The following is a 24,624-nucleotide window of genomic DNA, read 5'->3' on the forward strand; positions in this document are numbered from 1 at the left end:
TGTGCCTCCAAAATCTGTTGCTGAGGCTGGGGGGACCTCAAACACATTTGGGGGGTGCATTGAGAGCTGCAGGGTGAGCTATTGTCCATTCCACTTGTGCATGCACAGCACAGGATACAACCCAGCAGCTTAAAGAGTAGGTGTGTATCTATTAACATACTGGTATGCAAACTGATTTGTTCCTCAGTTCAAGGCTCTATTTTATAGTCTGGTCCTATAGCAGCCCAAATTTTTATTTTTTTAAATAACATTTTATTGGTTTTCCAAAAAACAAACAAAATTAAAACTGGCTTCCTTCTAAACCCTTCCTTGGTTTTATTATTTATCAAGATACTGCGTGTCCATAATTAAGTTTGTATCATATTTAAATCACTGATTATCCATTCATAATAAAATTACAAGTACGGTAATCTTAAAACCCTTCTAATGTATTAACCTGTGTACATTGCTTCTGTATATATGCAATAGTTTTTCCATTCTTCCTTAAATTCATTATCGTCTCTTCTTCTTAATTTCATTGTCATTTTTGCCATTTCTGCATATTCCATTAGTTTAACTTGCCAACAGCCCAAATTGTTACAGTAAAGGTGGTGAAGATAGGTTGTTCAGCTGGTATACAGAGAACTCTAAGCAGTATGGCTAGTAGCAGTAGTAGTTTAAAAATTGAAATTTGGACCCGCTTAATAGGCAAAGCGTTCCAGCTTCCACAGCCAGAACCTTAAACGTACTCTGTGTAAGATGTAAATATTTAAAACTTTGGCACCACACTGTGCAGACTGTAACAGCAATTAAACACTGCGTGAGGATGAATAGCTAAAGCTGCTAAAAAGATGGAATGTCAGCTATTGCCCAACTGAGACTTAGAGAAGAGTGATTTATTACTGGGACGAAGTTACTAAGATCATGCTATGCTCAAGCGTAAGAATTCATCCTTTAACAAGTAGGAATATTATTCCATATATTCCAACTTACACAACTCCAGTGATTAATACATGTATTCTAATTTGTGGTCAAATGGTGTAAATGAAAAAATCAGATACATTTAACAAAGGCTTGTAACAACTAGAACTCTGTAAGTTACAAGTATGCAAACTGAGCTGCTAGAAGTCTGTGGGGGATCTAGTTAATTTGTGCCTCCTTTGTTGCAAAGGAATTCAAATAAAGCACACTAAAGGGATATTATTGGCAAACTGGGGTTAACTTCCACTCACTGTATAGGATACGTCCCATGAACTCCCATATCCTAAATGTCCAAGCTGAACATTAGTATATAAATTAATGGAATGAAAGCATCTTGCATTATGCATGTGAAATAAAGTTAACTTAAAAGCCTTGCTGGAGCAGGCAAGGGTCTGTCCCATATTCTGTTCCCACTTGGCCAGGCTGATGCAGGAGGATGAAGGCACCAGCCCTCCCTGTTGTCTTCCGGAAACCATTATTTAGATACATGCGGCTCCTGAGATTTGGAGGTTTCGGTTAGTCTGAGAATGAGATCCTTTGTGCTTAACTTAAGAACATATGAAGAACCCTAAACTCCTCCAATACTTGCTACTAATGTGACTTAATGTGTCTTTTTTCTCCTTAAGACCAGTCTTTTGTAACACTAGCCACAAACGATTCATATGTGAAAGGAGCACTTGTACTGGGGTCCTCACTGCGAAACCACAGAACAACAAAGAAGTTGACGGTACTGATCACTCCCCATGTCTCGGATCCCATGAGGTAAGGTGCATAACATACGATACTTGACAATTGAAGCCACTAAAATAAGAAGTTTGGGTCACTCTCTGCTTAGTACAGTGGAACCTCTACTCACGACCACAATCCATTCCAGAGGCCTGTCCTTATGGTGAAACGTGTTGCTGGTAGAAGTGCCGTTATGCGCAGGTGCATTCAGTGGCAGCCTGCTTCTGCACATGTGCAGACGGCGTCAGCCGCTTCTGTGCATGTGCAGACAGCGGCCGTTTCTGTGTGCATGCATATCACGGCAAACCCAGTGTTTACTTCCGGGTTTGCTGCAGTCGCAACTTGGAACTGGCCTAAGTAGAGCGGAACATTAGTAGAGGTTCTACTGTAGAGGGAAACTGAACTAGGTGAACTCTCGTTAGGAGCATTTTTGGGGCTGATTTTATTTTAGCTAGACAAATGGAAATATCTGTTAACACAGTACTATATCCTTTACAATTTCCTTACTGAAAGGAAACAAAACAGATGTGACTTATTTCTCCCTCCCCAATAAAATGCCTATTAATTCTAATTGGAAGAGAAATTCCCAATCAAGTCAGAAAACTGAAGCTGTGCTGAGATAGTTCCCCCCCCCCACCAGCAGTTAAACAATAATGCCTGTCTACATGGCTTGTTTCTCCTAGGCATTTCCTTCCAAAGTTGTTGCCACCACCAATAACAGTGTTTCTTCATTCTGGTATAAGGGAGCCGCTATATAGTGGGAGAGGACTGCCTAGAAATTGATTCTAATCAAGCGAATTTGTAGCCTGGTGTTGGCACTAGTTTTCCCTCACATCTGGAGGACTAGTGTGGTGCTGATCATATAGTCAAAAAGAAATAATTCATGTACAGATGTCTGCTTCACAAGATCTAGTCAGTCTGCCCATGGATGTTGGAAATACTGTAATACAAAGACCTACGCAATTATTGGATCTCCAGGTACAGGTTGGAACAGAAAGTAGATAACTAATAAAACACTATTTGATCTCTTGGTGGGGGGATCAGGATGTATATGGAAAATCTACTTAAAAGGAATGATTTGATTAATTGAACTACATCCTCTTCCTGTGAAAACCACTCCGACTTCTAAATGGTATGCCAAACATGAAAGAAACTTGACAGCACAGCAGTTTGCTTTACCTACATGTGAATTATTTCCACTATCTGCGGCCTGAATTGGTGCACCAAAATTGCATGTCATAGGAGCTGTAGTTCCTTGGTTAAAATGTGGTGTCAAGTGCATGAAACATCATACAAGAGCATTTCTTTTTCTAGAGTTTAAAAATGGTTTAAACTCTAGAAATTTGGTCTACCATTCACTTGGGAAGGACTTAGTTACTGCTGCAAAAGCTGCAGAGGAAAAGAGCGGTGGAGACAGAAGTCTGAAAAGCTGCAAAAAGATTGGAACAATTGAAAGTTGTTGGACACTGCAGCAAAGGGAACCAAAAGAGGCCCATCACAGGAGTTAGCAGCTGACCTTACGGATGCAATTTGATAAGTATTGTCTTGGTTAAGGAAAAGATCTAGAAAATCTTTTTAATTCAGACTGTAAGATTACTTTTTTTCTAAAATAATTTCCTCAAGCCATTCAGACATTTTGCTTTACAAAACTTTACAGCATATTTGGGCAAAAGATCCCTGCATTGCAGGATCCTCACAATCCTTTCCAACTCTATAATTCTATGATTCTGTTTTGTTGGGGGTGGGAATTGATCTGTGCAATTTACCCTTGCCTTAAGTGCCATGTCGCTCTACCTGGTATTGGGAGTTGGTTTGGCTGGTTAAAGGGCTGTTTAGTAGAGACAAAGAAAAATAATATCCACTTGGTGGCAGTGATGAAGTTAACAAGTGGGGGCTGGTTTAGCTGGCTGCCTGGCTTGTCTCCCTCCTCTCCCACAGTGCAAGTTACAACCTGTACACGATCCAAGTGATGGCATCCCACACCGCAGCTCCTCCACACACCAGTACCATTCCTCCTAGAAGCTGGGGTAATACTAGTGTGGGGAGGGATTACTACAATAATCATCTTCTCTGTGGTCTGAGGATTCTGAAACTACTTTTGTAGTTACAGGTAGGTAGCCATGTTGGTATGTCGTAGTCAAAAAAAAAATTTTAAAAAATCCTTCCAGTAGCACCTTAGGGACCAACTAAGTTTGTTATTGGCATGAGCTTTTGTGTGCATGCACACTTCTTCAGATGGTATATGAAGTTACCATCTGAAGTATACAATCTTCTGAAGTTACCATCTGAAGTATACCATCTTCAGATACCATCTGAAGTGTGCATGCACACAAAAGCTCATACCAATTACAAACGTAGTTGGTCCCTAAGGTGCTAATGGAAGGATGTTTTTTACTTTTGTAGTGAGGAATAGAGCAGCAGAAGGTAACGTGAGAAACATCCCCAATATGCTACTGCTTGCAGTATCAGGTTTTTTTATAAGCTTTGAATTTGAAGAAGCAATTTAAGCATCTGATATGAAAGAACTACAAAACCAGGCCTTGTCTTGATTGGTCTTCAATTACAGTTTTTGGCAAAGAGGTCCCCTGTCTTACCCAAAGTTGACTCTACACAGTAGAAATACAAATGTTCAGATATTGTCTCAATACTTTTCAAATGTAGAGCTGATTTCCTGTTTATTAATGGCATAGTTGCTTCTGCATTTAACCCTTTTGTGCATGTAGCAGTTGATCACTCAAATATATTTATGTGTCATGTTTTAGTAGCTACTTTTTACATGCAATGTAAATGGTGTGTTTACTATGCATACATAATAAAAAAGTGTTACATAAGCATTTCCATAAAACCTAATCTTTAGAAGTCCCTCTCTAAAATGTCATATGGATTTAGAGGGAACTGAAGGAATTACACAAATTGTAAGTGCACTGCAGCAAGGTCCAGTGTCCAAACAAAACAGTCGTTGCTACAACATAATAATGTAGAATCAAAATATCATAGGAGCTTCATTTTAAAATTTTATTGGTGTTCCGACAGTGCTGACATAAAGTATATTCTGTAACCAAATTGGATGTTGTATGAATATCTCAGCTGCTGTCCAGAAGTCTTTGCACAGTCTCTAAAAGCTCCTTCCTCAGCTCCTGCAGCTTAAAATAGCCAGCTGTCTTATCACGTGTGTTCCTAGATCTTTCAGACCCATATGTCTGTGTGGGTTTATGCAGGTCCTATATATGCTGACAGTCCTTCCATGCTACTAATTCACGGCCTTTCAAGAGCATTACCTGAAGGTGTGCTCTTGTGCTCTTTAGAAAGTTGCCACATGGCTAGGCAAATTCCTAAAGATGTGTTCATGAGCGGAAATGGAATAAAGCAATCTCCTTTCTCAAAAGATCTGTGCAGAGGTGGGAGTTAATATGGTTGAGAGCAAGCAATGAGCATTGATGTAAATTATGACCATTCGTTTCAATAGGAAAGTATTGGAAAAAGTTTTTGATGAAGTAAAGCCAGTGGATGTCTTGGACAGCGGAGACTCAGCCCATCTTGCACTGTTGAAAAGGCCCGAGCTTGGTATTACATTGACAAAACTCCATTGCTGGGAACTAATACAGTACTCAAAATGTGTTTTCATGGATGCAGACACGATGGTATGTACTACTTGTTTAAGAACACATTTGTTTGCTGGATCTCTTAAAGTTTTAGGTGGATATTTATGCAGCAACTTGAGTCGTGTGCGTATTATTAAAACAGATTGTTTTGCCATGCTTGACTTGAGACCTGTGTGCTCGCCAGCATCCTGCAAGAGAAGCTAAACTTAACCCACAGCATTGAATGCACCCAGCTGTTTTGTGCCAGCAGCATCTCCTTCCTCTGCCAGTATATGGGCAGTGATGTCATCCTAAGAACAGAAGCTAGGTTGCATGAGAAGTTCCTAATGTAAGCTGTGGGGCAACCTCACAGAATCCCAGAAGTGTCTGCATTGTCTAGAAAGCAGTTTCTTCTCACCGCTGCAAAGCTTGGGCAAGTAAGGGCAACATGGTTTTTCTGCAGTTGCAAGGAAGAAGTTCTTGGAGCTTGACTGCATAGAGTGAAATGTACTTTTCCCCAGGGAAAAAATATGCCCAGGTAGCAAGTCTTAAACTGTGCAGTACTCTGAGAAAGGGGACTTATATCATTGCATTCACGGCTAGAATACTAAATTTGTACCCCCAAACCATAGCTGTCAAGCGTCCCTTACTTGGAGGGACAGTCCCTTATCCTAGCGCCATGTCCCGCTGCTGTCCTTTATTGATGGGTGTCCCTTAAATTTCCCGGGTTTCAAAGGAAGCAGCTCCTCTCCTTCCCTCCCTCCCTGCCGGCCAGGGAGGAGGGAGGCTCCAACTGTGTTGCTTGGCTGCCCGGACCGCCCCCCTCCGGCCTCCTCTCACCAGCCTCAGCCCCCGGGAGCCCCTCCCCGCCGGGACTGGCAGGAGCCTCGGGCCCTTCCGTCTCCTCGCGGCCACTGAACTGAGCGTCTCTGCCTGGGGCCTCCCCTCTGCCTGTCACCGCCGCTCTCGCTCCCACTAGGCCGTACTGCGGCTGTGCCGCCGAAGGACCTGGATGAGATGGGCAGCCTGGCATGGCCTATGAATTGCTGAGAAGCCTTGAGAGGAGAGCGAGGGCAACCATAGAGAAAGCAGTTCAGAGAGAGGAGGGAGAGGAGGAGGCAGAGGCGCGGGCAGGTGTTCCAAGGGCTACAAGGGAAGGACCGCAAGCGCTTCTCCCATAGATTTGTGGTGGTAGACTAGCATAGATGGTCTGATTTGCGGGTTTACTTCAGGCGCTATTCCCCCCACCCCACCTGATGGAATTGAGAGCTGCAGATGGAGCGCAAGAGAAAAGATGCAGAACTGCAGCAGCATCTTCGTAGCTTGGACTCTGTTTTGCGCGAAAAGTGGTTGCTGCTTGTAGTTATTTAATTGCAGTGTTTCATCGGCTGGTGTCTTGAGCAGCAACCTCTGGAAATGAAGGGCTAAAAACCGGTGCTGCTCTCCAAAATTGCCTTGTCCCTTTTAACTGGTTGACAAAAATCCCTTATTTTGGCTGCTGGTCCCTTATTTTCAAGGCTGATGGTCCCTTATTTTCAAATCTGTAAGTTGACAGCTATGCCCCAAACTTTCTTCCTGTCTACTAGGTTTTGTCAAATATTGATGAACTTTTTGAAAGAGAAGAGCTTTCAGCGGCACCAGATCCAGGCTGGCCAGACTGTTTCAATTCAGGAGTTTTTGTCTATCGGCCTTCCATTGAAACATTCAATCAACTGTTACAACTTGCCACAGAGAAAGGCAGCTTTGATGGTATGTGCCTAACTGGTTCTGAGCAGTTGTGAGAAGAGCTTCTTTTTTTTTAATACTTTGTGAATGTTGTACTGTGACTCAAAAAAAACCACTATGTAGGAAATATTTAATGCTTGAACGACTCTGTGCTTTTTGAAAGCTTTCTATAGATTGGGGTTTTAGTTCAATGGGTATATGAAACATTAATAAGATTTCCTTAAATTGACTGAAGTGCAGTCAGAGGGGAAGTAGGTAATCTGTCGATAAATCGGCTGTCTGTATTAGATTGAAATAACTACAAGGAGAGAGTCTTTTAAAGTTTGAGATTTTTCCTTTAACTGCCAAGAGCTTTCATATATCTGATAGTGGTTCTTGTGGTTCTGTTCCATGTCAAACCAACACTGCTTTATTTCCTAGATCTGCCAGCTTCCTTACCGGACATGGAACCCAAGTCATGGCGTGAGCCAAGACGTAAATAATTAAAACAGGAAAATTGATATTTTAAAGCATGGCTGCTTTAGGATGGCTTGAACTTATAAAAAGTCAGTCGCTCAATAGTCAAATAGGAAGTGTTGCAGATGCTTTGGAGAACACAAGTAGAAGGGAAATCTCACTGGTTGCTCTTTTGCTGTGCAAGTGCCATTATATATCTGCTGGGAGAATGGTATAATAAAGGGAACCCTCTTTTGACCACCGCAGAACAGTGTGGAAAAACCAGTTCCAAAACTAGCATGTAGAGAGCTGGGAGTGCCGTAATGCCTTTTGCATAATGCACCCATAGCAGGAAGTGGGGTACCATATTTTCAGACCCTCTATAGTCACCCAGAATACAGTGAGGGGGGAAAGTATTTGATCCCCTGCTAAATTTGCCCTTTTTCCCTCTGAGGAAGAAATGACCAGTCCATAATTTTAATGGTAAGTTTATTGTAGCTGTGAGACAGAATAACAACAGGAAAAACCCCAGAAACCCAGAAGACAAAAATCAGAGATTGATGTGCATTACAATGAGTGAAATAAGTATTTGATCCCCTATCAACCAGCCAAATGTCAGGCTACTTGGTATCTTCACTGTATGTAACGAGCTGAGATTAGAAGCACCCGTTGTAAAGGAGAGGTCTTACCTGTAATCCCAGCTCATTACAGTACCTGTACAAAAGACACCTGTCGACAGAAGCAATCCAGCAGATTCCAAAGTAGCCACCATGACCAAGACCAAAGAGCTGTCCAAGGATGTCAGGGACAAGATTGTAGGGCTGGACTGGGCTACAAGACTATTGCCAAGCAGCTTGGTGAGAAGGTGACAACAGTTGTGCAATAATTCACAAATGGAAGAAACACAAAATAACTGTCAACCTCTCTCGGTCTGGGGCTCCATGCAAGATCTCATCTCATGGAGTTGCAATTATCAGGAGAACGGTGATGAAGCAGTCCAGAACTACACGGGGGGAACTTGTCAATGATCTCAGGACAGCTGGGACCATAGTCACCATGAAAACAGTTGGTAACACACTGCGCCGTGAAAGACTGAGAGCCCGCAAGGTCCCCTTGCTCAATATAGCACATGTACAGGCCTGTCTGCAGTTTGCCAATGCACATCTGAATGACCCAGAGAACTGGGTGAAAGTGTTGTGGTCAGATGAGACCAAATCAAGCTCTTTGGCATCAATTCAACTCGCCGTGTCTGGAGGAGGAGGAATGCTGCCTATGACCCCAAGAACACCATCTCCGCCGTCAAACATGGAGGGGGACATATTATGCTTTGGGGGTGTTTTTCTGCTAAGAGGACAGGACACCTTCACCACATCGAAGGGACGATGGACGGGACCATGTATTGTCAAATCTTGGGTGAGCACCTCCTTCCCTCAGCCAGGGCATTGAAAATGGGTTGAGGATGGGTATTCCAGCATGACAATGACCCAAAACACATGGCCAAGGCAACAAAGGAGTGGCTCAAGAAGAAGCACACTAAGGTCCTGGAGTGGCCTAGCCATTCTCCAGACCTTCATCCCATCGAAAATCTGTAGAGGGAGCTGAAGGTTCGAGTAGCTACACATCATCCTCAAAATCTTACTGACTTGGAGAGGATCTGCAAAGAGGAGAGGGACAAAATACCTCCTGAGATGTGTGCAAACCTGATGGCCACCTACAAGAAACGTCTGACCTCTGTAATTGCCAACAAGGGTTTTGCCACCAAGTAGTAAGTCGTCTTTTGCAAAGTGGGGATCAAATACTTATTTCACTCAGGACTGCACATCAATCTCTGACTTTCGTCTTCTGGGGTTTTTTCTGGGGGTTTTCCTGTTTTTATTCTGTCTCTCACAGCTACAATAAACCTACCATTAAAATTATGGACTGGTCATTTCTTCATCAGAAGGCAAACAGGGAAATTTAGCAGAGGATGGATCAAATACTTTCCCCCCCTCACTGTACCTGCTCATGGGAGTTCTTTGCAGTGAATTGTCAGATTAAGGCTGGAAGGCATCTATGCCAGGCTTCCTCAAACTCAGCCCTCCAGATGTTTTTGGCCTACAACTCCCATGATCCCTAGCTAGCAGGACCAGTGGTCAGACATGAGAATTGTAGTCTTGAAACATCTGGAGGGCCGAGGATGAGGAAACCTGATTTACGCCTTCCTTATCTCCAAAGATGCAGATAAGCAGAAAGATGCAGCTGCCTTGTCAATGGAAGTTGAGCACTGCTGCCTGCAGCTACAACTCAGAGGCGTTGAGCTATGTTATATATAGCTTCAGACAGCTTTTTTGAGCAGAGGGGGAGGTTGCATTTCAAGTTCACTCCTGCCTTTTGAATACTTGCCCCCTCGTCCCTGGCTAATACATCTAACAAATGATCTGGGATTGACTTGTTGAATCCTCTTGTGGGAATAATATTTCACCATTATAAATACGTCAGCCAAGCTTTTAAACAAAATGTTAAAATAGTTTCTGTTATGTGTTTATATCTCTCTTCTCATCATATCTATATTGCATGATATCCCATTTTCCTCCAAGAGATTCAAGGTAGCAAACATTGTCCCCACTCCCTATTTTTTTATCTTCACAACAAACCTGTAGTAAAGTAGATTTGCCTGTGGGAAGGTGATGGGCTCAAGGAATCACAACCAGCTTCATGGGTAAGTGGAGATATGAACCATGGTCTCCACTGTCCTACTAAATCCCACTAACTCTCAGTGTACATAGTAAGAAGGTTAAAATAATATTCCAGGTCTTCAAAATGCTTCTAAAGGTTTCAGTCATTTATTTATTTATTTTGGAACCAATTCAATCCCTGGCAGAGAAGAGTGGTAGAGATGAAAAATTTCCCATTCAGACCACTATAAAACAAATATCTTCAGCCGTGCTACTTAACACAAGGGTTCAAACATCCATTATAGGATTGGATGGACCAAAAGGTAATTACTGCTTCTGAGAGTGAACTTGGGTAGAAATAAGACTGGAGCTAATGGGAAACAAGAGGGAAAAGTTACTATTTGTGTTTCCAAGTCAAACATTTGCATACTCCAGCCTTTTCCAGGCAGGTTGTGTTCCAGCTTGAAGTTGCCTCAAGTGCCGTTAGGCAGCTTCTACTGTAAGAGCTGATGGGGAAGAAAGCATAGTAGTAGCTCAAGCAAAGATGTTTGGAGCACCTTCAGGCAGCAGTGACCAAGCAAACTGAAAAGGCTGTTGGGGAAGATCAGCTGCCAGATTTCAGCCCCCAGGTGCCTTGGTTCTGCAACCTTCTTCCCAGTTTTGGACATGGGGAGGTGACCAGGATCACCAAGCAATTGCTAGGACCATCCTTGCTAACTTACACATCGTAAAGATTGGGTGGGGAGAGGTTTGTTGTTCATCATGCTTGCCTGATGGTGGCTTCACAATTGCTGTAGTGAACAGAATTATTGTAGAAGGGCAACCCTGAATTTGCAAAAGTTAAAATGAATGAGGGACCCCCCCAACAAAAGTCCAATGTGGACTGAGTATGCTCTAAAAGTATGGGATATTGAGTATTTGTTGGAAAAAAGAGAACCTGAACTTGGGGAAGCAGAATCACCTGGGGAAGGCTAGCTTAATGTGAAGGTGCACTAAGCTTCCTTGAAGGGAAACCCTTTTGCTAGGAGATAAGGATGCATTTATTTATAAGCCTTTCTTGCTTAGGCTGACCACTTGCATGGACACACCCAACAGGGCCACAATGTATTGCAAGCAAGAGAGTGCAGTAGGAAAGAGCCTCCAGGGCTCAAGAAGTCACACAAATTAGACTTTCCACATTGGGTGACACCCCTGAGCTTTTCTTGCTTGCTTGTTTGTATAGCATCATTTTCATTGTTAACAAGGCTAAACTCTGCTGCTTGTGATGGAATGCTTTTGTTCTTTAACAAAATTATCTGTGTAGGAAATGGTGAAGATGATGGTTGTTCTTTGCTATTATATTGTATGGCTCAAGTACATGGGAACACTCTGCCCAGGGAAAGGCTATTTACACTACTTAGAAGCAAAAGCTTGCTTCTGTTCATAGCTGCACAGTTGAATTGGCTTCAGTTTGCTATAAAATATACATGCAGACTAGATACTGACACCACCATGAATGGATTACCATGGGAATGCAATCCTAGCTAGTCTGGAGCAGGGGGGGGGGAGCATTCTAGGGCTGCATTCTCATAGATTAAACTTGCCACTAAAGTTACTTTCTAACTTTCGGAATTGCTTGCAGTGGAAGCTAAGAGAAAGTCCTAAGAGGCAGTTCTTGTCCTGATTTCAGTTGCTTTCCACCAGATGCATTTGTTTGAAAAATAACAGGGAGTGCAAAATAAAGTACCCATGTCAAATAGCAAGAGTTATTTGGGACTATGCTTTTGAATCACTTTACTGTCTATGCTGTAACCTAAGCACTGGCACCAGTAGAGCTGGCATGGATACGAGAAGGCTTGTAGTAAGCAGAATAGTGATTTCACGGTGTTTTGTCTGGAACAAAACGCAAGTAGAAGTGTTGTGTTCTTTCTGACTGTATTTCACTCATTTGGCTTTGGCATAATAAGATAGTTTTGAATTTATCCGGGGGAGGGAGGGAGAGTGAGAAGCAAGTGTGTTGAATTTCATTCGAAGTGGAAACATTATAAATGGGTAAACTCTGATGCACATTTGAAAGCAAACCTCGAGTAATATATTTCTGCTGTGGGAACTAGAAATAGAAATGAAGCTGTTATTTCCTTAGAAATGTGTGCAGCGTCTGGGGGCTTTTCTTTCCTAGCTTTGTGAAATCCTTGCCAGCAAGTAGCCCTGAATCTAGATTATAAACTTGATACAAGAAGGACTGAACCAGAACTTCAGTAAGAATTTGATAATCTTTTATAAGTGGTAATCTTGAGTCTGTAGAAAGCAATCCTAGTATACTTCAATCTGCCTCTTTGAAAAGAAGCATATAGAAAGAATTCCGTTTCAGAAATCTATCTCCTGCTAGTGAGAAAAAACAAAGCAATGCACCTCTTTAGAGGAATAGTTTGGATACATAAAAGGGCATTGGGCTTAACACTTCAAACACCAAACAGTAGGATATGCTTGCTACCACAGAGTTCAGAAATGACATTATTTCCAGCAGGCATGCAGCTGACAAAGTCATAATTTATGGCTTAAGTGTCCAGAACCAAGATATCCAATAACTTATAGGTAGTGATGGTGGTTCTTATTATTAAAAATTATATTCTGTCCTTCACCCAAGGATCACAAGGTGGTTTACAATATAAAACCACAAAAAATAGTAACAAACAAACAAAAAATACCCCCACCACACACAGTGTGTTTAAAACGGGGGTAGGCAACCTAAGGCCCATGGGCCAGATGCAGCCCAATCGCCTTCTCAATCCAGCCCATGGATGGTCTGGGAATCAGCGTGTTTTTACATGAGTAGAATGTGTGCTTTTATTTAAAATGCACCTCTGGGTGTAGGAATTTGTTCATTCTCCCCCCCCCAAATATATATATATATATCGTCCGGCCCACCACATTGTCTGAGGGATGGTGGACTGGCCCACAGCTGAAAAAGGTTGCTGACCCCTGGTTCAAAAGGTCATAGATTGTCTGATTAGACAAAGGCCTGGGAGAAGAGGAATGTTTTTGCCTGGTGCCTGAAGATATGTAGTGAAGGTGCCAGGCAAGCCTCCCTATGGAGAACATTCCACAAACGGGGAGCCATTGCAGAAAAGGCCCGTTCCTGTGTTGCCACCCTCCAGACCTCTCATGAAGGAGGCACACGAAGAAGGGCCTCAGGTGATGATCGCAAGATGCAGGTTGGTTCATATGGAGAGAGGCGGTCCTTGAAGTATTACAGTCCTGAGCTTCTAAGTAGTGTGGACAGTTTGTCCCTCCTTGTGTAAATGAAATGTTAAAAGCTACTATCAGTCTTATGTAATAGTTCCTACATTTAGTTATTGTTACATGCATGTTGAGAATGTATTGGCTTATCTGGAATTCCTGCTGCCTTAAACTGAAATGGATCTGAGCAGTTGTTGTTTGATGTGAAGCGGGGAACCTGTGGCCTTCCAGAAGTCATTAGATTACAACTCTCACCATCCCTGACCATTGACTAATAATAATAATAATAATAATAATAATAATAATAATAATAATAATAGAAGCTGTCTGCCAGTATATTATTGATCCAAATAGTAACAACTGTTGTAACCATTATTGATGCCTGAAAAGCCATGAACTTCATTTTTCCAAGGCTACACCCAAAACCCAGACATTTCTGTCCGAGCTCTGTCTCAGGCATACAGAATCTGCTCGGGTCTGCCAAGTTTTGCTGCGGCTTTGGCTCTAGTTCTGAACACAGTCATTAATTGGGTCACTGGAGTAACTGCATTAAGTATTTGGGACCTGTTTACCTGAGGGACTGCTTGGTCCCATTTGTGCCTATCTGACAGCTTTGATCTGTGGAACATGTGCTTTTTAGAAATGTCATATAATGCCCATTCTACATTTGCAAAGAGTTGAGCTTTCAGCATGGTAACACCTATGTTTTGGAACTCTCTGCTTAGTGATGTTATGTAGACATCTCCAGGTGTTTTTGATGCCTGCTGAAAACTCTTTCCTTTCACCAGATCTCTGATTTAGTTTTGTATGTTTGTTTTTAAAAATGTGTTTCTGACTTTTATCTGCTTTATTGATTTTCTTACATACACCTCTTAAGATAGTGTTTCAATTTAAAAAAAAATTATAGATTTTTTTCTAACTAATTAAAAGTTGGTGTCCATAACTCTTGTACAGCAATATGTCCATAACTCTTGTACAGCAATACATGGGGCTGCCTCTGAAGACGGTTCAGAAACTTGAGCTGGTGCAAAATGCAAAATGGGCAGATTGCTCAACAGAATAAGACAGTTTGAGCATATAGCACCAATCCTGGCACAACTGCACTGGCTGCCAATTAGTTTCTGGACTCAATTCAAAGTGCCTATAAAGCCTACAGAGCTCAGGACCTCAATATCATAAGGATCACCTTGCCTTGTATGAACTGACCCAGACCCTGCACTTGTCATCTGAGGCCCATCTCTGTCCCCCATCTTAGAGAGGTTCAGAGGGTGGCAACAAAGGAACTGGCCTTTCCTGTGGTGGCTCCCAGATTGTGGAATGCTCTCCCCAGGGAGGCTCACCTGGTGCCATTACAACATGTCTTTATGTACCAGGCAAAAACATTCTCTTTACCCAGGCTATTAAATAACCAATGGCCTGTGGGGGGGCGGGGAGAGGACTGTTGTTATGACTATTTTATTATTAGACTGTCTGTCAGTATGTTTTTTATTACGTTTTTATCATTGATGTTCTGTAATGTGTTTATCAGAAGATCCCAGGGCGGTGTACAATATTATAAAGGGTGGCATATAAATTGAATGAATGAATGAATGAATACATAAATAAAACCCCTCACTTAAGGGCAATACACCACTTTGACAGTACAGTGGTACCTAGGGTTACAGACTCTGCTAACCCGGAAGTAGTACCTCGAGTTAAGAAGTTTGCCCCAGGATGAGAACAGAAATCATGCGCCGGCTGCAGCGGGAGGCCCCATTAGCTAAAGTGGTACCTCACGTTAAGAACTGTTTCAGATTAAGAATGAACCTCCGGAATGAATTAAGTTCGTAACCAGAGGTACCACCGTATCATAGTTGCTGCCTTGCTTCTCTCCAGAATTGGCTAGGCTGAGTTGCACAACACACAAGGCCCTGTGACATCTATCTATTGCTTTCCACACTGCAAAATAATCTGAAGGCGTACTGTATGACACACACAACCCCTTCTCAGGTCACTGAAGCAATGGCCTTGGGTAAAATGCCAGCAATTTGGAGGCAAGAATACAAACTCATGAGTCACTGGTGCTTGCACACATCTTGATTAGACAAGGTGACAACTAGCACTTAGAGTTGTTATTGGGTTGCTCAATTATGCATTGTAATGGCCCCTGTTAAACTCTTATCATGTCTCTCTTTCAGGTGGGGACCAGGGTTTATTAAACACTTTCTTCAGCAGTTGGGCAACTACAGACATCAGCAAGCACCTGCCATTTATTTATAACTTAAGCAGTATTTCGATCTACTCCTATCTCCCAGCATTTAAAGCGTAAGTGGACAAAATGTATAAAATCAACTTACGTATGTGGTTTCTCTTGTTCATATTATGTGAAGGCTGTTTCCAAAGTGGAGACCAGTCTGGTCTCTGCTTGTTCTCATAAGGTGCCACCAAGCAAGAGATTCAATCTGTTCTCAATTAAATACCTAAGCTATGTTGATTACAGCTGGGGGTGGATTGTATGAGGTCTTACGACAGCCATCTGGGCCAACATGTTTACAACAAATATAATGTCTTAACTTCAAAGGCAGGACTGCGGAACTATTGGCCACAGCCAGCCTAGCCCAGTGGCCAGGAAGAATGGGAGTTGTAATACTGCTTCACCTAGCTTCCTGATCTTTGTTCTGAGCACTTGTCCTGATTTTGCTCCATAGCATGGAGGTCCTGCAGTGTGGCTACTTTACATGCATGACATGGAATGTTGAAACCCCCTGGTCCATGTGGGAGGTGCCCATGATCCTGCTCCTTCCAAAGCTGCTAATACCCATCCTAAAACTGCATCCGATGTGACCCAGGGGTGGTCACCCCACCCTTAGTATAGGAGCCCTCCTACCGTCGCAATACAGAAAGAACCGGTAATGCAAGACGTAAACCGTTTTTGAATACTTCCCAATTGTCTAAAACCTCCACAAATGTAGTCCACGTTTGCTTGAGACTTGAGTGCCAACGGGACTATTGGAGAGGCCTGCTTTCAACCCCAGCCACTGCTGGGAGGGAAATAGGCTAGAACAACAAATGGCTCTGTTCAGTTGCCACCTCTGAATGTGCGGGCAAGTGGGCATTGCAGTGTGTCTACAGAAATGCAATACGGGTACTCCGTAAAATCCTTTGGAAAAGGAATGAGAATGCCTTCTTAAAAAGGTAATATTAAGACAGTCTAGGACTTCAGGAAATACAGTGGTACCTCTGGTTGTGGACGGGATCCATTCCAGAGCTCCAGTTGGATCCCGAGGTTTCCACAACCAGCGGAACCGTTTCTGCGCATGTGCATGTGGCGAAACCTGGAAAAATACCTCTGGGTTTGCTGTGTTCACATCCTGAAGGATATACAACCGGAAGTGTGCGTATCCAGAGGTATTGTGAGCTGTTGGACACTGAGGCACAGTGTGTGTGTGTGTGTGTTTCCTTTGAGTAGACACGATGCACAATACAGTCACATCCTACATTTGAAACTTAGTGCCAGCCTCTATGGGTCTATTCAGAAGTAAGCCCTGTTAGTTCAGTTGATTTACTCCCAGGTAAATGAGTATAAGATCGTACCCTTAAGTCCCTTTGACAAGAGCCACAGACCACATGGTCTTAGTCAAAAACATATTCAGCATAGTGTATCTATTTCCCAACCCTGATGTAGCCTAAATTATTTCTTTATGATGCCAGCCGTAAAGAGTCCAGATTTAAATTCTCCCTGGAAATTGTAAGGTTTAAGTAAATATCTTAACCCATGCCACTCATATATCCATAAGTTAATGAGCGATTTGTATGAGCGAGTCTCCAGGCAACATCAAGTAACTAGAGTTCTGTGGAGCAGCTAACGTAAGCAGTGTGTTCGGTGGCTCAGGTTCAAAATGTCTTGTGATCGCAGCATCATATGAAGCACTGTCAAGTTAAAATTAGAAGACTTATTCTTGGAAGTCCATGCAAACTGGAATGAATACATAGTACTGAGTGGTTGGTGGAGAGAATATCTGGCTCAGTGTATGGTATTGTGGTGTTGTGTCTTTAAGCTGTTGACTTACTTGAATCATGTGATACCTGGTTCCTATGATTCACCTCCTTTCTGTTTAGAGGTCAGGTTTGTTGTCTCTGCTTTTGGTGGACCCAAGGCCATTCCTCTGCCCGTTCAAGTGACAGCTTGAAAGCCTGAGTCTCTGGGAAACTTGTGGCTTTCAGGGAGAATGAATCTGAATATAAGATGTCCCCACCCAGGGGATTCAAGCTGTGCCAAGCAGTTACAGCTCACGGAATGAATGACATTTTAAACCCTGTTATGATCACATCTAATCTGCTGGCTTTTTAGAATGGAAAAGGGGATTTATCAAAAACAGGTGCAAACCTCAGCCTCTTAAATAAAATCCTTCAAGCAGTGATGTCAGGGTTCCAAATAGGTTCAGGTAGCTAACTTAGCATTTTGCTCAGGCGAAAAGGCCGTTGGCAGTGGACAAATGGGATCAAATTACTATACGGCAGGCCTAGAATGCATGTTACTCGGCAAATGAGTTGCCCATTAGAATCCTACTAAGTTGACCTGATGTATACCTAACAGCACATTCAATCTTCCCACATACACCAATAGGCTGCCTTTTTAGTTCGGCCTCTGCCCCTCCATTGCTCTGAGCTTGACTTTGGCTAGTTAGTGTATACACACAGAGAGAGAGGGAGAGAAAGAGAGAGATTGTCCAAATCATTCTATAACTCTGCTGGAAGTCAACAAGGGAGGATATAATAATTTCATCCAGAATCTACAAGCAGCTGCAGGCCTAATCCCTATAGTAAAATTATTGATGTAAATGAGGCTTCCATACAAGAGCTCGCCAGGTTTATCGTCAACTATTATTCAAGTATCTCCTAGACCAGTGAACTATGAAAACTATAGAAATAACCCAGATGCAAACTGTCATGTGAAACGACCAAAGCAACTTAGAGATGAGAAGTCAAAATTGAAAAGCCTTTTTAAATAACATTTCTTTTCTTCTTTTTCGGTACTTTAACCTGGAAAAGGTGTCCTGTATATTACTGCACGGGGTTTGCAGAGGACATCTTTTCCCTTCCATCTAGCCTTAAACCTTTCCTCATTATGCTTTAGAACAAAAGCACTCAGGAACAAGCCTCTCAGCTTGTATTGTTGCTACATTGCTGGGGGAAAGAGTGTTAACCTTGGAATATGCATTCTTCTTCCCATTCTTGCCTCCCGTGATACTATAAGCAGCCATGGGCTCAAGCAGGCAAATTCCTTCCATTCCCTCTCCCTTTTTTCTTTCTTTCTTTTTACGTTCAACCGAAAGCTTCAACACTCAGTGGCTTAACAGCTCTTGACCCTAGACTTGACCTCCAGACTTGCTCTGCCTGACTTCAGGTCCACTGAACATCTTGTTTCCTTCCCAAAGGGCAGGCATTGGGATAGGTAGTTTTGTATTTTTCTGCTGCTAACTGCCGTAAGATCTTCAGACACAAATTTATATGGATAAATACATTTGCTCACAAAAAAAATAGTATTTTTCTTACCTCCATATCCTCAATATTCTGTAGATCTTGGAAACTCACCAAGCCCTATAAAACCTGTATTTTTGAACACCTAGGAAGTCATCTGATTTTATGTAGAAATCATCACCTCTTTTCTGGGTGGCCTTGTTTTGCTTCCAAGCAGGCAATTTACCCACCCAGCTTTGCTAGTAGAAAGGAAAAGTTGGGGACCTCTGTCAGATCATTGCAATAATAGCAGTGACCATTTTGCATTGGGGGAGGTCTATTATTCCCCCTGTTCTCTGGTCCAAAAGGACCCATGTGTTGATGATCGTGTGTCAATGAGACACACCTAAAATTTCAGCCTTTAATGGGTGTTGTCTCTTTGGCCTGCAATAAAATAACAGTAACATTTTGGAGGTCCCAGGTCGCAAGGTGGTTAGATTGGTCTCAACTAGGGCCAGGGCCTTTTCAGTACTGGCCCCGACTTGGTGGAACACTCTGTCACAAGAGACCAGGGCCCTGCAGGACTTGACATCTTTCCGCAGGCCCTGCAAGACAGAGCTGTTCCAACTGGCCTTTGGTTTGGACTTACTCTTATTCCCTCCCCTTATGGTTTTGATGAGGCTGCATTTTAAATTGCATTTTAACCTGTATTTTAAATTGGGTTTTTTTCCCTATTATGTTTTTACTGTAATTTTACTGGTGTTAGCCGCCCTGAGCCCGGCTAACGTAGCCTCATATTGGAGGTTAGAGATGTGGCTAAACCTGGTTTGGATTTTTGCCCCCAAATCCACTTGTCAAGACTCTCTACCAAACCAAATTCAGCACTTGGTTGCATGCATGAGCTTTGTGCTATATTGGCTAGCATGCAGTTGCAGTGCTTGAACTGTCTCAATGGACATGCTGCTGTCCATTTAGCACAGTAATTGCTGTGCTAAAATGCTACATTCCTCCATTGTTTTTGATGGGCAGCTCTCACTTCCAACTTGGGGGAAGTCTATAGGGACCAGATATTTTCCACATCCTTACAATGGGGCATACTAGAATTTTCTCTAGACTAAACCGAATGAAAATTGTGTTAAGTTCTGGAAGCTCACAGATCCTTGTTGGTCCCCTTACACTTTAGTCTCTTTGAACTTCTTCTATATAACTAGGCAGCCACAGACTTGCAAAAAACAACCACCCACCCCATGTTATCTCAGGTTGTTTCAGTTTTGCTTATGAATAAACTATTAATCACTCATATATTTGTATATATGATAAAGATGGAGTTCTATTGTGTAATGCTGTGGAAGCACAGGAAATGTGCAAAACTCGGTAGAAAAGCCAGCATTTTAGGGATTTAAGGCTCTACTGAGCCTAGGGCTTGCCGATCAGGTCGGCAGTTCGAATCCCTGCAAGGGGATCCCAGCTCCTGCCAACCTAGCAGTTCGAAAGCACACCAGGGCAAGTAGATAAATAGGTACTGCTCTGGTGGGAAGGTAAACGGTGTTTCCATGCACTGCTCTGGTTTCACCGGAAGCGGCTTAGTCATGCTGGCCACATGACCCGGAAATACTGTCTGTGGACAAACACCAGCTCCCTTGGCCAGTATAGTGAGATGAGTGCCACGACATTTTATTTAAAAAATGTTCTAGTCCTAAGGCTGCAAATCAGTATTGCCACGCTATATGGTGTGAACACTAGCAAAATGTTTAGATGCTAGAATGGGGCGAATTGAAGGCTTGGTTGTCAGGAGCCCTAATGTCTTGCATACATCTTTGCTATTCACATGACAAATTGAAGCAGAATGAATTATGCAGACTATGTGCTACTTAATACAGGGCATAGAACAGTGTTTCTATTGGCACTGAATTGTGCCAAATCTCTCCTGCTTCAAATGGTGAGATGCAGCCTCTTGCTTCATATGGGGTTTCCTGCTGAGCAATTGCCCTAATACTTATATGAAATCCCGGTAGTGGTGGCTTTCTGGTGGTGTTACAACAGCTACTATTGTTTGTTGTATTCAATGCATACAAAATGAAGTTCTAGTCTTGGTATACTTTAAAAAAAAAATCAAATCAATTTAAAGCAGCTTACAAAGGTTAGTTACTTTTTTTTGTAGAACGGATTAGGTAGGCTTACTCCTGAGTGGAGGAGCCATGACAAAGTGCTCTCTTCTGCAGCCACCCATCAAGCAGAGCTTCTCCTGACAGCTGCCTTCCAACTCTTAAAATTCTATGATTTTGTAGGTTTGGGACAAATGCTAAAGTGGTTCACTTCCTGGGAAGACTGAAACCGTGGAACTACGCGTATGACTCCAAAGCAAAAAGTGTCAAAGAAGATGCTCAAGATCCCACAGCGATTCATCCAGAGTTTCTCAATATGTGGTGGGACACCTTCGTCACAAACATCTTGCCATTGCTACATCAACATGGTGTCGTTAAAGACACAGCAACTGGTGTAAAGGCGGTAGGTCTCCTTAATGTATTTAACCTGCCTTAACTGGAGAATTGTGTTGTGGGGGTAGGAGGATCATGTTCTTTGCGCTTGTGAGAAAGCCATTACTTGGCCTGAAACTAGCATGATTGCTACAAAAACAGCTTGCAGTCCTGCAATCACAAGGCTACTTAGGGATATGACTTCAGCCAAAATGGGTTAGCTTTTTCCTTAATTAATGCAGCACACTGGCTTGGAGCCGCAACTGTTAATTAGTGGTTGGGTACCAGAATAAGTTTAACACTTCTGGACCATGCTAATGGGCAAACTAAACAGTAACTGGGCCAGCCCTACCTATATTAAGTGATCAGTAACCAGATTCTTTAAAGGTTTGTCCCACATCCCTAAAATGTATTACTAGATATTACAGTTTCATACTAGTTTTTGCTAACAAGGTTGTTAAAGAAAAGGGGGTCAGGAAGCATGAACATAAAGTAGGATTGAATGTTAATATAGTAAGCCTTGAATCTTCAAGATTCAGCTGTATTATTTTTGGACTGTGTAGACAAATTGGTGTAGATCGGATGGCTGCAACCGCTGTCTTGACACTGCATTATTGCAATTTGGAGAGGTCTTATATGGTGACTGGCCTGAACCATATGAAACTCACTAGACTGAATTGTTTGGCATGGATCATTACAAAATGCTTACTGAAAACTCTGTTAATCATACGTGCACAGTGCTTGGTGGTAACACTTTCTAACTGCTACTTAACATTCTGTAAGCAAGTTAGGTGTGGTCCAGAGCACCATGGGTTGTATCCAATTAGGTTGTACTCAATGGCAGACCCTTTGAAACAAATGGACCCAAGTTAAGTCATGGCCATTAATTTCAGTAGGCATACCTGGAATGTGAATAATGGTGGATACAACCCTGTATCTCCAGTAGTCATCATTTGATTCTGTATACTAATAGATTTTTCTCTTTAACTTCAGATCTAGCAGGTTTTCTGCCTCTTAACACTCATTTGTGTACTTTGGAAGTGAAATTAGTAGACATCAAAATTGCCCTTTAAACATCCAGATTTGGCAAGATTCAAACTTAGGTGGCTTAGGACTCATGTGTGAAACCTCCAGACACTTCAAGTTGTTTGCAGTGCTTGGCAGCACCACATATGCAAACTTGTCAAAAAGTGATTTTCATGCGGATGTGCTTGCAATTTTTTATCAGCTCCCTTATGCAAACAGAAGTGGCAGTTGATCTGCTTATCTCTAAATGGTGGGGTTGTACCTGCCATCTTGGATTTTTGTATTGTAATAAAACTAGAAAGGTGTACCTACAGATTCTCAATAATGATAAGCTAGAACTGTCATGATTCTAGGCTTTCCCTGTCTTAGCTAGCCAAAACTACTTGGCTTCTCATGCATGCAGTGCAGCTTTGAACACTTAAGCTTGGTATACAGAAAACAGTAGTTAAGTGCAGTACCTTTGGGTTGCAGAAAGATCTGTTCTTTAGCTATGCTTTCTGTTTCCCCTATTTCACCTTTCTAATGAACTGTTGCAGCTATCGGGCTTGGTCTATACACTGGCTTTCTCTTGTGGCTTCTGCAGAGAGGTATGAAGAACTTACACCTGTTGCTAAACTACCCATCTGCTGTCTCGTTGACTTGGATATGCCCTTCATTATTTTACAGCTCCTTCATTGTGTAAATGGTGCTTGCTGCTTTGCATGGGAATCTCTCGTTGGTTTTCCTACCCGCTGCTCTGTCGCTTTACGCCTTACCCCTTCTTACAACAATGCAGTGGTACCTCTCCCACTCATTCTTCTCTCTTTTCAGGAAGAGGTAGCGGAGGCCGTGTCCCACTTGTCACTTTCATCTGCAGCCGTGCCAAACTCGCCGCCGTCACCGCCAGCTATATCCTCAGAAGAGCGCAAAGAGAGGTGGGAGCAGGGCCAGGCTGACTACATGGGAGCAGACAGCTTTGACAACATCAAGAAAAAACTTGACACCTACCTCCAGTAGAGACGCGCTTGTATCTGCTCTACAGACAACAGCAATACAAGGACGTGTTTCACAGCTATAGCAACTAGGAAAGTCATATAGGGTCAAATTAAACTTGCTAGCAGCTTTGCCCACTGCTCAGCTGAAGGCTGTTGGCAGTACCGCAGGTAAGAACTGAGCAAAAGCTGTTGTTCTAAGTATGAATCCTTATCCTTGTGCCAATCATGTGTCCAGTAGCCAGATCTTCTCCTCTTGCACAAAACCTGTAAAAGAACTTGTTGGGAACAGGACACTGGACTGGCGTGATACTCCAGGCTTACACCTATAGGACTGTTGTGCTTTACCTCTTCCTTTCACCCCCCCCCCCCAAAAAAAAACCCCAACCACCATGTTTTGCTTGCTATGTAAAAATAAAGACTAGAGGTTAAGGCAGCTACAGTGAAGGGGCCTTACAGTAAGGACATCAAAAAAACATGCAGCAGCAATCTGTGTAAAAACATTGCTTTTCTGTCGATTCCAGCCTTATGGAAGACTTCTGACCAGACTTCTATGCACAGTACCTATAGCATGGCAGATACTTTTGTTCAGTTCTGTGTACTTCTGGGACTAGCAAACCTTTGAACTGTTAACCTGTAAAATGGCACTGAACATGCACAATAAAAGAAATCATGGTAAAACCTGTAGCACTGCTCAACTTTTGTCAAGTGGCAGTAAAAACTGTCCCCTCAAGCCTACTGCTAAACAGCTGTAGGCTGTGATATCAGCATAAGCTTTCAGAGCAGAGCCTGTGAAAGAGATTTGCTCACATATTACTGAAAAGCATCTGCTATAAGGGGCTGTTCCGGCATTACATTTTTGCTGGGCTAAAACTGGTTCTGTGTTCCGCTTAAGTATGGTAAATAGTAATGGTAAGATCATAGGTGTGGCATATGGTACGGAGGAGAATGGGAAGTGTCTTTGAGTTCCATTGGCTTCTCTTCTGTAGTTCATCTAAAACAGAACTAAATTTCTGGTTTAAGAAAACAATGGTTGCCATAAAGGTGTGGTCAAAGTTCTTACACAAATGCTGTCGGACACCTAGCCAACGAAGGACCTGTCTAACAGCCATCCTTTCATGGAAGTGAATATATTTCTCTCAATATACTCCTCGCCCATGTCAACAGAGTAGTGGTGCAAACAAGGCTTTATGAAGCGTGTATATATACATGAACCAGACTTGTTTCTATTCTGTGGGCTGTTAGCCTGGGTTAATTTTAGTGCACCATTAAAATGCCTGATTATATAATTAAAAATAAGTGTTTAACACAGCACAACTACATGAATGGCTCAGAAGGGTGGTCATATGTAAAGCTGACTTTAGAAGTCATATCTATTAAAAATCAAATCTTGCCCGTTGCAGCACTCTGA

The 24,624-nt window shown here is 42.5% G+C and overlaps 1 protein-coding gene across 6 annotated transcripts in view; it reads left to right on the forward strand.

Annotated features, from left to right (window-relative positions):
* Positions 1 to 23,897, forward strand: part of GYG1 (glycogenin 1) — a 32,652-nt gene extending 8,755 nt beyond the window's left edge. For 3 of the 6 annotated variants that reach the window (XM_079977193.1, XM_079977195.1, XM_079977190.1), the window contains exons 2-9: positions 1,587 to 1,722; positions 5,153 to 5,327; positions 6,854 to 7,016; positions 7,413 to 7,466; positions 15,478 to 15,604; positions 21,028 to 21,247; positions 22,779 to 22,829; positions 23,053 to 23,897. In XM_079977193.1, the coding sequence (XP_079833319.1) occupies positions 1,587 to 1,722; positions 5,153 to 5,327; positions 6,854 to 7,016; positions 7,413 to 7,466; positions 15,478 to 15,604; positions 21,028 to 21,247; positions 22,779 to 22,829; positions 23,053 to 23,238 (1,112 nt within the window). In that variant the 3' untranslated portion in view covers positions 23,239 to 23,897. The remainder of the gene's footprint in view (positions 1 to 1,586; positions 1,723 to 5,152; positions 5,328 to 6,853; positions 7,017 to 7,412; positions 7,467 to 15,477; positions 15,605 to 21,027; positions 21,248 to 22,778; positions 22,830 to 23,052) is intronic. The other 3 variants (XM_079977192.1, XM_079977191.1, XM_079977194.1) reach the window with 3 other exon arrangements.
* Positions 23,898 to 24,624: the final 727 nt, after the last annotated feature.

The sequence above is a fragment of the Podarcis cretensis genome (genome assembly GCF_951804945.1).
Source record: "Podarcis cretensis genome assembly, chromosome: 5".
Lineage (NCBI taxonomy): Eukaryota > Metazoa > Chordata > Lepidosauria > Squamata > Lacertidae > Podarcis > Podarcis cretensis.